A 12,246-nucleotide genomic window follows, 5' to 3' on the forward strand; every position below is an offset into this window, starting at 1 on the left:
CTCCTCTGTGTACTGCCTTCTTATCTTTGTATAACTGAATTAGCCAAAGTCTTGTGGTAAGATGATGGAACTTCAGAGCTAACTGCAACGAAATGCTATGAAGTGGCAGGAAGTTATCAGTTAATTTCTGTGCACCACACTAACTGGTAAGTGTTCAGAACCAGGACATGAGATGAAACATATGGCTAGTGACATGAGTGACAGCCAACTCGCCAAAACACAGTCACTTCACATAGCATTTACAACCTGGTGTGCAGTGTTATGCACACTTTCTGAAACATAAATTTTGAATTATCGTCATAATATGGAATAATCATTGAAATAAATCCACCTGGAATATCTACAGGATACAGCAGAACATGCAAGGACCATTTCACATGCGCACCCTTCCCAGGTTACCCTTGCTATCAAACAAAGCACTTATTGCAAACCACAGGCTGGACAACTTACCGTTTACCACCATCTTCAGACATGTGGAACATGGCCTTCTGGAGAAATAAAGATCACAGCCCTTTAAGAGAGACCCGTGTTTGATGACTGCAATTTGGCCAGCATGGAGCTCCGAGCTGGAGCAATGCAACCCAGTAACTTTCATATTCTGCACCACAGCAAGACCAGTTTGTCGAAACTAAAAAAAAAAAAAATTAAATTAAATAAGACCATACTGGGGACAAGATGGTCAACATAACGAAAATCCCTCACTTAATCAGTGAATTCCTGTGAATTGTTATAATTTTGGGAAGACGATAATTAATGAACTGATTGATTATTCAACCTCTTTCCTACACTGGCACAATACAAACTTTAGGTACAAGTAAATTTGCACTAACAAATGACTCTCACTATAATTTATACTTTATATACAGTGACATGCCGAGGTTGGAAGATACCCATGGGGAAACTCCTTGATTGTATGCCCACTAAGGTGAGGTGCTGTCAAAGTGAGTGGTAAAGAAGGCTATGAATATGATAAAGAAAGGCACTCTCCACCTTGCACTTTTTAACTTGCACTGCATTGTTATCACTCTTTAATTAATATTGTTTTTATTAGTATGCTGCTGCTGGAGTATGTGAATTTCCTCTTGGGGATTAATAAAGTATCTATCTATCTACTAAATAAGAAATAAACACTTTATTCAAATTAAATATTAATTTACCGTATATAATCGTGTTTAGGTTCTAACCCAGCCACAGGGGATGCACAAACCAGTGTGTTTCTTCATGGCGGTCCCAAGCCCGGATAAATGGGGAGGGTTACGTCAGGAAGGGCATCCGGTGTAAAATTTTGCCATATCAACATGCAGACAACAATACAAATTTCCATACCAGATCGGTCAAGCCCTGGGTTAACAACGACTGCCACCAGTACTGTTAGCCAACAGGGTGCTGGCGGAAATTGGGCTATTGTTGGCCGAAGAAGAAGAACAAGGAGAAGAAGGGGGGGGACGACGTGTCCAGAGGAAAGAGGAGAGGAGGAAGGTAAAGAGAGTGGAACTGAGGGTAGGAACTTTGAATGTTGGCAGTATGACTGGTAAAGGGAGAGAGTTAGCAGATATGATGGAGAGAAGGAAGGTTGATATATTGTGCGTACAAGAGACTAAATGGAAGGGGAGTAAGGCCAGGTGGATCAGAGGTGGATTCAAATTGTTCTATCAGTGTGGATGGGAGGAGAAATGGAGTAGGGGTTACTCTGGAGGAACAGTATGTCAAGAGTGTTTTGAAGGTGAAAAGAGTATCAGACACGAGTAATGATTATGAAGCTGGAAATTGGAGGTGTGATGATGAATGTTGTTGGGTGAAAGTTGGGTGTGCAATGGGTGAGAAAGAAGATTTCTGGAGTGAGTTGGATGAAGTGATGAACAGTGTACCCAAGGGACAGAAAGTGGTGATTGGAGCGGATTTCAATGGACATGTTGGTGAAGGGAACAGTAGAGACAAGGAGGTGATGGGTAGGTATGGTGTCAAGGAGAGGAATGAAGGTCAGAGAATAGTGGATTTTGCCAAAAGGATGGACATGGCTGTGATGAATACGTATTTTAAGAAGAGGGAGGAACATAGGGTTACGTACAAGAGTGGAGGTAGATGCACACAAGTAGATTACATCTTATGCAGAAGAGTTGATCTGAAGGAGATTGAAGACTGCAAAGTGGTGGCAGGGGAAAGTGTAGTTAAGCAGCATAGGATGGTGGTCTGTAGGATGACGTTGGAGATCAAGAAGAGGAGGAAAGTGAGGGCAGAGCCAAGGATCAAATGGTGGAATTTAGAAAAGGAAAACTGCAAGGTTGAGTTTAGGGAGGAGGTGAGACAGGCACTGGGTGGCAGTGAAGAGTTATCAGACAGCTGGGAAACTACAGCAGATGTAGTAAGGATAACAGCAAGAAGGGTGCTTGGCGTGACATCTGGAAAGAGGAAGAAGGAAAAGGAAACCTGGTGGTGAAATGAGGAAATACAGGAGAGTATACAGAGGAAGAGGATGGCAAAGAAGATGTGGGATTGGCAGAGAGATGCAGAAGGTAGACAAGAGTACAACGAGATAAGGCACAAGATGAAGAGAGAGGTGGTGAAGGCTAAAGAAAAGGCGTATGATGAGTTGTATGAGAGGTTGGATACTAAGGAGGGAGAAAAGGACCAGTGGGATATAGAGAGGGACCGAGCTGGGAAAGATGTGCAGCAGGTTAGGGTGATAAAGGATAAAGATAAAAACGTACTCACAAGCGAGGAGAGTGTATTGAGCAGATGGAAAGAGTACTTTGAGAGGCTGACGAATGAAGAGAACAAGAGAGAGAAGAGGCTGGATGATGTGGAGATAGTGAATCAGGAAGTACAACGGATTAGCAAGGAGGAAGTAAGAACAGCTATGAAGAAGATGAAAAATGGAAAGGCCGTTGGTCCAGATGACATACCTATGGAAGCATGGAGGTGTTTAGGAGAGATGGCAGTGGAGTTTTTAACCAGATTGTTTAATGGAATCTTGGAAAGTGAGAGGATGCCTGAGAAGTGGAGAAGAAATAGTAACTACAGGGGGATAAAACTGATGAGCCACAGCATGAAATTAAGGGAAAGTGTAGTGGAAGTTCAGTTAAAAAGTGAGGTGATGATTAGTGAGCAGCAGTATGGTTTCATGCCAAGAAAGAGGAGTATAGTGAAGGCCAGAAGGAGTTGCATTGTGTGTTTGTGGACCTGGAGAAAGCATTTGACAAGGTGCCTCGAGAGGAGTTGTGGTATTGTATGAGGAAGTCAGGAGTGGCAGAGAAGTACGTAAGAGTTGTACAGGATATGTACGAGGGAAGTGTGACCGTGGTGAGGTCTGCGGTAGGAGTGACGGATGCATTCAAGGTGGAGGTGGAATTACATCAGGGATCGGCTCTGAGCTCTTTCTTATTTGCAATGGTGATGGACAGGAAGACAGACGAGATTAGACAGGAGTCCCCGTGGACTATGATGTTTGCAAAAGAAATTGTGATCTGTAGCGAGAGTAGGGAGCAGGTTGAGGAGACCCAGAAGAGGTGGAGATATGCTTTAGGGAGGAGAGGAATGAAGGTCAGCAGGAACAAGACAGAATACATGTGTGTAAATAAGAGGGAGGTCAGTGAAATGGTGAGGATGAAGGGAGTAGAGTTGGCAAAGGTGGATGAGCTTAAATACTTGGGATCAACAGTACAGAGTAATGGGGATTGTGGAAAAGAGGTGAAAACAACAGTGCAGGCAGGGTGGAATGGGTGGAGAAGAGTGTCAGGAGTGATTTGTGACAGACGGGTATCAGCAAGAGTGAAAGGGAAGGTCTACAGGACGATAGTGAGACTTACTATGTTATATGGGTTAAAGATGGTGGCACTGACCAGAAAGCAGGAGACAGAGCTGGAGGTGGCAGAGTTAAAGATGCTAAGATTTGCATTGAGTGTGACGAGGATGGATAGGATTAGAAATGAGGACATTAGAGGGTCAGCTCAAGTTGGATGGTTGGGAGACAAAGTATATTGGGAAAAGGATGTTAAAGATAGAGCTGCCAGGGAAGAGGAAAAGAGAAAGGCCTAATGGAAGGTTTATGGATGTGGTGAGAGAGGACATGCAGTGATGGGTGTAACAGAACAAGATGCAGAGGAGAGAAATATATGGAAGAAGATGATCCGCTGTGGCAACCCCTAATGGGAGCAGCCAAAAGAAGAAGACGACGACTCGTGTTTAAGTTCTCCCGCAGATAAGTCGGGGCTTGATTTTACCGTATAATTTCTGGCATTATTTAAATGTCGGTCGTATAAATTGAATGCGGAAAACTCATGCTAATGGTCCAAGAGGTTATGAAATGCTAACTCCCACCTGAGAGAGAAACCATAGAGCACACTGCCTTTTTTTCTATGTATTGTGTTTATGTGACCACACGGTAATACCTGAACTATTCCAAAGTGACGTTTGCACTGTTTTGTGTTTTTTGTATCTCACATCCTCATACACCTTTATCGTACGAGCATCCCTTATCTACGATGGAGTGTTCGATCAGAAGAAAACATGCAGATGGTTTTAAATTAAAAGTCGTTCAAGTGGCGAAAGAAATTGGTAACTGCGCTGCTGCAACAAAATTCAATGTGTCTGAGAAACTGGTGTGAGATTGGAGGAGGCAAGAAGATGAAAAAGAAAAAAAAAAAAAATTGTATTTTTGAACGGGCGTATAAGTCGGGGTTTGATTTTATGATCGATTTTTCGGATTTCAAGACCCGACTTATACGCGAGTATATATGGTAAGTTTGTTTCCCCAAATTAGATCTCCTCCCTGAAAACAATTGTACTACTTCATTTTTTACATCATCTGTCAGGAATTCCTTTTCAATGCTGATTAAAGCCATGTTGGTCAGACGCTCTTGTGACATGGATGCGATCGAACTCCTGTACATGCAAGAATTATAACATAACCCAGATTAACTCGGGCTACACAGACTAAATATTTCTCCAATTTACCTTACTGTACTAGCTAGAAAAAGAACATGAGAGATGAAATGAAGTGAACTCAATCTCAGAAAAAACTTCACTGCACCAAGGTTGGATAATTGCCAAGTTCACCGCGCATACGGGACTGGGGGAGAGGGAGGGAGCGAAGCTTCTCTCAAGTCATGCTGAAGCCCTTGACTTGTGGGTATAATTTCCTGTCCCATGTGAAATAAACATAGTTTTGATAATATTTTCAAGGGAAGGCCTCTTTTCGCTGCGTGAGGCCCGGTCAGGACTGGTGCAAGCACTTCTAGCGCTTAGAAGTCATAGTGCTTCACTGAGAATGGAGCTGTAATTTAAAATTATTTTCGAAACAGAGCAACACTCTTTGGATTGGATTGGATTGCCCCGCCCAAAAATATATGGATGCCCAGGGCCGTTGCCTCCTCAGCATGCCACTGGATTATTCAACCAAAGAAGAAAAGGAACAGAACCCAAAAACCGGCAAAAACATCCTGTAAGAACGTTCAGAGTATCCAAAATGCCATCAAGTACTAAGAAGGGAAAGGGGAGAGGGGAAAACAAATGCTTCTGTGTACCGGCTTTGTCCCTTTGCTCTCCTCATCTTCCGTTGCAGTAGGAAAAATCTCCATCCACAGACTCAGCAATGTGAACAGGTTCACTCTGGAAAGTCTTGGACTGTGACCTACAACGAGAGATTAAAGATTTTAAAAACACCTAGGATTAATCTTACAACAAATCACTGAAGCGAGATGTCCAGGGCTACAAATGAAGTACTCTTATACGCTAATTAAAAATGGAACATGCCTTTAGGCGACATACTCTTGCTCTTTCAGATGTCTTATTGCAGTGAAGTGGCATTAATTGAAATGAAACAGAAATTAATTTCACAGCTTCAAGACTTTGCATAATATGAAACTGGAAGACTTCTGGGAAATCATAGCTACTTCATGCTACCGAGATGTTTTATGTACTTTAGCAATAAATTCATATGATAGGAAAACAATACTGAACAAAGAAAAGATGTAGGAAGAGTGGTCCGTGGTGCTGGGCGGCTTTACGAATAAATAAATAATGGACGTGCTCACGCTGGGAAGTGGAGCAAGTGCAAGCGATCATCTGCAAAGATGGCTTGTCTCCGGGTTGGTGCGAAGCAACTGGTTGACCAACCACAGGCGTAACCTAGTAGGTAACCACCCAAATATCCGATTGTGATCAGACCTTTTCATATAGTACTCCAATCTATACCCTGTCAAGTAAACAAACAAGCCGCCATGGCGCAACATCAGAGGCTTTGCCTCAGGCACTGACATCCAAGGTTCAATTCTGCAAGGGGAAGCAAAGATGCATACACCTGATGAGCCCCAATTAGGGTGAAACATATGTTGTGTACTCGTTGTATTATTTGGCAGGTGCTATATATCTCTATTATAAAAGAAAATCTTGAGAATATTGCCAAGAGATTTTTTCAAGTCCCGCCCTCCTCTCAATCATTTCCAGTTAACGGCCCACACCCACGCTCCTCTCACCTCTCATTCGTGTAAATGCTTTTGTCAAACACAGTTCCTGCGCTCTCAGCTCTTATAAGTTTTTACGTTTTCCTCACTTTAAGTTCCCAATAAAAGAAGACTAATTATGTCCAAATCTTATTAAAGAATTTCATCCCGAAGGGTTATCAACAGAAGGAATGAGTACACAGGGAAACTTGGCACAGAGAAATGATGAAGTCAAACGAATTAATGCGAAAATTGTCAATCGGTTACACAGCAAATTGGTTAAATGCGTAGCAATAGACTATGATGGAACAGTTGGTGGTGACGGTGCATAAGATGAAAACATCAACTTACAATATCCCGTAGAACATCTACAACTGTTAACACCATCTGGTCTTCCACCGGCCAAATTACTGTTGAAAGAAGGACGTATCGTAATGTTATTGCATAATTTATGTCTGAGTGATGGGCTATGCAATAGGACAAGATTAGTTGTATTCAAAATTGGTTGAACAATTCTGACATGTAAAATTTTCACAGGCGACAACAAAGGTAATGTAGTACATCTTCAGGGGATAACGTTAGACACCACTCATATTAAAACGTTTACATTTTCTCATTAGAATAGTTTTTGCTATGACAATTAACAAATCACAGGGACATTCAAAAAAGTCGGTTTATTTATTAGAGAGAAAGAAACGATATTCACTCACAGGCAGTTATACACTGCGTTGTCACAATGCAAGTCCAAACACGGAATCAGAATTCAATGCCATATTGACAAAAAGTTTTTACAGTAAAAGTGTAAGTTTAAAAAGTATTTGCGTGTTAATTTCAAAGTCAAACGGAACTAAAGTGTAAAACGCAACGAATACCTCTAACGCAACATGAAACATCATTTTCTTTCAATTTATTACGTTTTACTATTTTTTAGTATGGTTAATTACTCGCTGTGAGCTCCAGTCAAATTATGACTGAAATAAAAGAAGATCCAATCTGGCAAAGAAGCGAATTTGTTGTTACCGGCAGAGCGTGACAAAGCTCTCTGATTTCAACCTACAAGTAGCATCTGTAATTGGAGAGTCTTCTTATTTAGCATTATGTCAGAGGAGTCCTGACGATCGTCGTCAGTCTTATGTTAATAGAATTTCAACTGCAGACAGTTAACCAAAGCAGCCTAATTCTCGCTTAGTGCCCTTACTGTAATAGGATTACATTAAAATGCTCCAATGGCATTAGGAAAACCAAACACTGTTGCAAATTGCCTTTTTTATATTATGTAAAAACATTTGTTTTCCGCCGCTTATCTGAAACCAGCTCGTGGGAGGGCAACGGTCTTAGTCGTGAGGCCTACAAATCTCTTTCTCCGGCCACACCTGCCAGCTCATACCGTGGGATCCCAAGGCCTTCTTCCCAGGCCATCTGAGAGATCTAATCATCGCAGCGAGCTCTGGGTCTACACCGAGTTGGTCATGCCTGAAAACCTCCACCAGAAGGTATCCCTATCAGATGCCAGAACCACCTCAATTGGCTTTTCTCGATGAGGACAGTCAGTGGCTCTATTCCAAGCCTCTCCTAAATGTCGGTGCTTCTCACCCTGTCTCTAAGGGAGAGCCCAGCCATCTTGTGGTGAAAGCTCATTTTGGCCACCTATACCTGCAATATCATTCTTTCAGTTATTACCCAAAGCTCATGACCAGAGGCGAGGTTAGGGACGTAGACTGACTGGTAAATCGAGAGCTTCACTTTCTGACTCGGCTCCTTTTTCAACACTACAGATCGGTATAACAACTGCATAACTGCACTTAGCTTTGTTTTTTACATACATGCTCTTACATACAAAGTACAGTGATGGCAGCTTCCACCTGCAGCTATAGACTCTTCAGTACGCAAGCGACTCTACACGCTAATGTTTAGATCTGGACGGTGTATGTGCCCCAAAAAAAAGTGTAACTGCATTCTCGTACCATTGCTTGTGTACTAAAGTGTCAGCAGGCACTTTTCTTGGCATTCCATGTATTTTTTGAGCATTCCCTCTGCACTCTACTTGTGACTTTATGCTGTAGGAAGTAAGTAAATAACTCAAGGTATAACATTCGATCTGCCTCTTACATACAAAGGACGGTGTATGTAAGGACGGTGCATGTGCCCAAAACATTAACATTTATATGTTACTTACATAAGAGCCAGATTGAATGTTATTTATCTATTTACTATTATTTATTTACTTACTTCCTACAGCATAAAGTCACAAGTAGACTGCAGAGTTTCCCATGTATATATACAAAGTACAGCGATGGCAGAAGTGCATTCTTGCTCCGATGTAGAACCTCGTCATGATCTGAGTTGACCTGTTATAGCGCGTCTTTATGTGAAAACAGCAGTGTATGTGGGGTTTGGTTAAGATCGTGAACGCTCCTGAGAGAATAAAACTAAATAAAATAAAAAAAAAAAAAGCAAAGCTAACTTTTACAAGTATCTTAAATTACACCGGCTGTTACAGACTGGAATCAAATGTATGTTTTTATTCTAAAATAGTAATAATAATAATAATAATAAATCATGAATACTAGCAGCTCACTTCTCTAAATGGACTCGTCCGGGATTGAACCTGTGAAGTTTTAATTACAAGTCAACAGTTGATACCACTGCGCCACCGAAGCAGTCGTAGCAAATGCGTGTCAATGTCGCACCCTAACGCAGGTTCTTTTTCTGCAGTTATATTTTTGAATAAAAACGCACTTGTTCTGTTATATTTGTACCTTTTGTGAAAGTGTTTCTTTGATATTTGGAATTCAGGCTTCACACATTATACACTTCAGATCTATATTTTGTCAATTATTACTAAAACATGAAAAACTTTTCTGTTTTAACAATGTGTTTACATAGATCACTGTAGACACGGAACACACATGAAATGCATGTGTTCCAAATAACGATATAGCATTCATAAAAGGTGTCATTTTGCTTGACTTCTCTCTCTATACAGCTCTAAGCAATTGACACGCAGGTAAACAGACTTGAACTGAGAAAACTGTGCGGCGGTGGGGGATGTGATAGCAGGCTGCTAGCTGTTTGCTGCTTATCCACACATTTACAGGACAAAAGACGCTGACAGGGAGGTGCGAAGCGATTTAAAGTGGGACGGATCTACGAGTTTTTTCGTAGGCTCTGGTAATTCTAGTGCTAATGGCTTCTAGTACAGTGGCCATGATGAAGTGAAGCTTGACCGACATATTTCTGACCTGTCCACCGATTCCCTGAGAAGTGACATCAGGAAGTCTAAAATTACAAAAAAAAAAACAAAAAAAACATTTCTCAGTGCAAATGCACAGCACTTAAAGGGAAGTAAAATCCAGTCTGCTCATCATATTCATCACTTTTCAGCTGTAATACATTTCTCATGTCATTGCACATTATAACAACAGCTCGGTAAACAGAATTATTACAAACGTGAGTCACTGTTTAGCTGGCTTGGCATCATTTCCCTACTTGATCGAAGGCGTCACCATTTCTCAGTTTCTCTGAAATGTTACGGATGCACGGGTCAGAGCTGCCGTAAATATACGCACGTTCCCCTGTCAAGTTTTCTTTTATAAATCCTGTGAGAAGTTGCGGATGCACATTTCAAGCCCCTTTATGTGTGTATGCAGGTTTTATAAATGAGGCCCCAGGTGCGGAAATCTCTACAGAAGGTTGTGTGCCTAGCTGAGAAACAGCATTGGGACTTCACTTCCCAAGTGCCTGCTCTACAGGATATCTCCATCAGGTAGTCCTTGGTCAGGGCTCTCAAAATACCCAGGGACTCCAGTCTTCCCAGAAATAAAACTGTTTAGGCTGCTGAAGTCGAGAAGACGACACTGCAGCCAGAAAACTGGGAATGAAAGATGTTGTAGGAGCTTCTATCCTTATGCTAGATGACTGTTAGACAATCACCATTATTAGATTTTTCTTTTTTCCCCGTTACTGCTGTTATATTTTTGTATGGTTTAGTATTAGCTTCTCTTTTAGACAAGGTTCGGATTTTTGAAACAAATAAATTTGGAGAACTGAATGAATTGAAACCTGATCATCCCAAGACCATGTGGGTTTTCCTATAAGATCCTAAAGTCATGTATGCAATGTAAATCAAAACTGGCTCTGTGAAGGTGTATGCATTAGTCAAGCCTGCACTGGACTGGACTAGGCCAGGGCGCAACTTCCCGAAACCCTGAACTGGATAAGCAGGTTACTGATGTATTAGAAATAAAAGATAAGCAAGTGCAACCTAGAAAAGTAAATTCTCAGAAAGGTGTACAGTGACAAAGGCTAACCCAGCAGAAAATACAGTGCTGTGAGAACCTATTATCCCCATTAGCGTTTGTCCTGTTTTGTCGCATTGTAATCTGGAATTAAAATGGGTTTTCAATTGGATTTTATGTAATGGACTTAACAATATAGTCCAAATTGTTGATGTGGAATGAAAATAAAATATCTTTTATATATAAATATCTGTAGTACTGGGTGTTGTACCGTGTTAGTCATTATGAATGTAGTGAGAAGTCAAGCAAAATTACCCCTTTTATTAGCCAACTAAAAAGATTAAAATATGCAAGCTTTCGAGGAAACTCAGGCCCCCTTCTTCAGGCAAGATGTGACATGGTTTAAATAGAGACAAGAGTTTTATGGCCAGATATGGGGATTGTTTGCATCTCTCAGACTGACGCAGATAACCTGACTACAGACCCACATTGTATTGAAAAACTCATCAGAAACTTCAGAAGACTTTGCTGGACAGTTATCTTATCCAAAGATCTTGACATTTACATTTACATTATTTAGCAGACGCTCTTATCCAGAGCGACTTACAACAGTGCTTAGTAGTCTACGACTGTTTTCTACTACTTGACCACACATTGTCCTCCTCTCTTGCTAAATGAATCTTAGCATGAAAAGGTCTATTAATTTTTTACATCTAAGATGTCTCACTTAAAGGTTTTAAAATGCTGTCTCTGTCCTGGTGTGTACAGTATATAAACACAAGGAACTCCAGTTTCTGTATTACATTTTGCCTGAAGAAGGGGCCTGAGTTGCCTCAAAAGTCTGCATATTGTAATCTTTTTAGTTAGCCAATAAAAGGTGTCATTTTGCTTGACTTCTCAATACATTTTATGCATAAAAAAAAAGTAAAAAACTGAAAAGCTGGCCTTCCCCTTGCCCAAACACTAACCATAAGGTCAATAAAATAGGTTCCTGATGTTAAGTCACTATTTTAGGGGTAAAATGATAACAGAAATGTGAAACCTACTTATATACCTAATCTTAATTCTTGTGAAACAACCACAGCGGCGTCCGCTTTCTGAACAAGAGCCACCGAGGCTACACTTTATGCAATTGCACTACTACTACTACTGCGCAACAAATCTCTACTCATGTCTTTTTTCTTCCAACTTGGTCGATTGCCCCCATGCCATTTTGCAAACAGGCCGGCCAAATCCTGAAATCAAGGAAAAGATTGGACATTGGCCATTTCTCGATTTGGCCGGACACTTCCTGCTTTGGCCAATTTCAGGTTTTGGTCCTAACACATACATATTAAATTTATATATATATATATAATATAAACATATATATACTACACATATAATATATATAATATAAATATTATACAATATATATATATATATACATATATATATATACTAATATATATATTATACATATACATTATATATATATATACATATACATATACATATATACAATATTACATATACATAATAAATATACATACATACATATATATATATACATATATATATATATATAC

At 40.5% G+C, this 12,246-nt stretch overlaps 1 protein-coding gene across 3 annotated transcripts in view; it reads right to left on the reverse strand.

Annotated features, from left to right (window-relative positions):
* Positions 1 to 12,246, reverse strand: part of cdadc1 (cytidine and dCMP deaminase domain containing 1) — a 70,647-nt gene that overhangs the window by 33,914 nt on the left and 24,487 nt on the right. For all 3 annotated transcript variants that reach the window (XM_051926346.1, XM_051926347.1, XM_028799180.2), the window contains exons 2-3: positions 5,523 to 5,629; positions 451 to 628 (exon numbers count right to left, since the gene is read on the reverse strand). In XM_051926346.1, the coding sequence (XP_051782306.1) occupies positions 451 to 628; positions 5,523 to 5,629 (285 nt within the window). The remainder of the gene's footprint in view (positions 1 to 450; positions 629 to 5,522; positions 5,630 to 12,246) is intronic.

This window comes from Erpetoichthys calabaricus, chromosome 4 (assembly GCF_900747795.2).
Source record: "Erpetoichthys calabaricus chromosome 4, fErpCal1.3, whole genome shotgun sequence".
Classification (NCBI taxonomy): Eukaryota; Metazoa; Chordata; class Cladistia; order Polypteriformes; family Polypteridae; genus Erpetoichthys; species Erpetoichthys calabaricus.